The sequence below is a fragment of the Penaeus monodon genome, chromosome 30 (assembly GCF_015228065.2).
Source record: "Penaeus monodon isolate SGIC_2016 chromosome 30, NSTDA_Pmon_1, whole genome shotgun sequence".
In the NCBI taxonomy this organism is placed as follows: Eukaryota; Metazoa; Arthropoda; class Malacostraca; order Decapoda; family Penaeidae; genus Penaeus; species Penaeus monodon.
The window spans coordinates 4,466,737-4,467,676 of record NC_051415.1 but is presented as its reverse complement, the minus strand read 5'-3'; the positions used below and the strand labels follow the sequence as shown (position 1 = coordinate 4,467,676).

Here is a 940-nt window from a genome sequence, read left to right as displayed (position 1 = left end):
ACCACTGCCTACCCAAATTCAAGTTGATATTCTAAACCCACCCAAACAGGATCGAAACCTACTCTGTGAGAACCGAAACCCACTCATCAAGAAACGAAACCCACCCAAAGAGGATCGAAACCTCTCACAATAAGAACTGAAACCCACCCAGACATGGTCGAAACCCACTCAAAGGCTGCCGAAACCCACCCAAACAGGATCGAAACCCATCCAAAGGCTACCGAAACCCACCCAAAGACGATCGAAACCTACCTCTATAACCGCCATGATGCACCGATCCACCTGCGGCCGATAGGGGGCGTCGTGAGGCAGAGGCCAAGCAGACTGCCCGGGAATAATGCTGTCTCTTCCTATATACAGTCTGGTGCTTCCGTCGGCGTTGGTGAATTTCTGCGCGATGTGGAGTAACTGGTAGCGCCTCGTGTCCAGGTGGGCCTGACTGGTGGAGGGTGAGTGGGTTGGTGGGTTAGGGTCGAGGTGGGTGAGAGAAGGTTCGGGGTGGAGGGGCGTGTGGGTTTTGGTTGGGTAGGTGTGAAAAGGGAATAGATGAGTGATCGGGAAAAAAAAGGATTTATATGTTTAAAGGATTATATTTCTTCCCCCTTGACAGAGGAGTATTTTGCCATCAACGATTGGAATCTACGAAACGCTTTAGTTTAACGATGGATGAATGAATAATGAACAATATTTTGTGTACTGTGTAAATACTGAAATCAAGCTAGTAAAAGAGATTAATAATGGGTATTCAGTAAAATTAACGTTTGTTTCTCCTTTAAAAACAGTCGGCATTATTTTTGTCTTGAGAGTCCTGAATATAACAATATCAATTCATATACAGTCGTGAATGCAAGGCAGCTAAGTCTGGTTGACATTATCGGGGTTATTCACACACTTCAATAAGTAGTAAAAAATTGGTGTACAAACAAAATTCGAAGCAAAT

The 940-nt window shown here is 44.8% G+C and overlaps 1 protein-coding gene across 1 annotated transcript in view; it reads right to left on the bottom strand.

Annotated features, from left to right (window-relative positions):
• The window catches only part of LOC119592275 (ionotropic receptor 21a-like), a gene marked incomplete in the record, with an annotated part of 8,970 nt that overhangs the window by 1,249 nt on the left and 6,781 nt on the right, over window positions 1–940 (bottom strand). Inside the window, 1 exon segment of the mRNA XM_037941105.1 lies at window positions 253–439. Within this exon segment, the coding sequence (XP_037797033.1) occupies window positions 253–439 (187 nt within the window).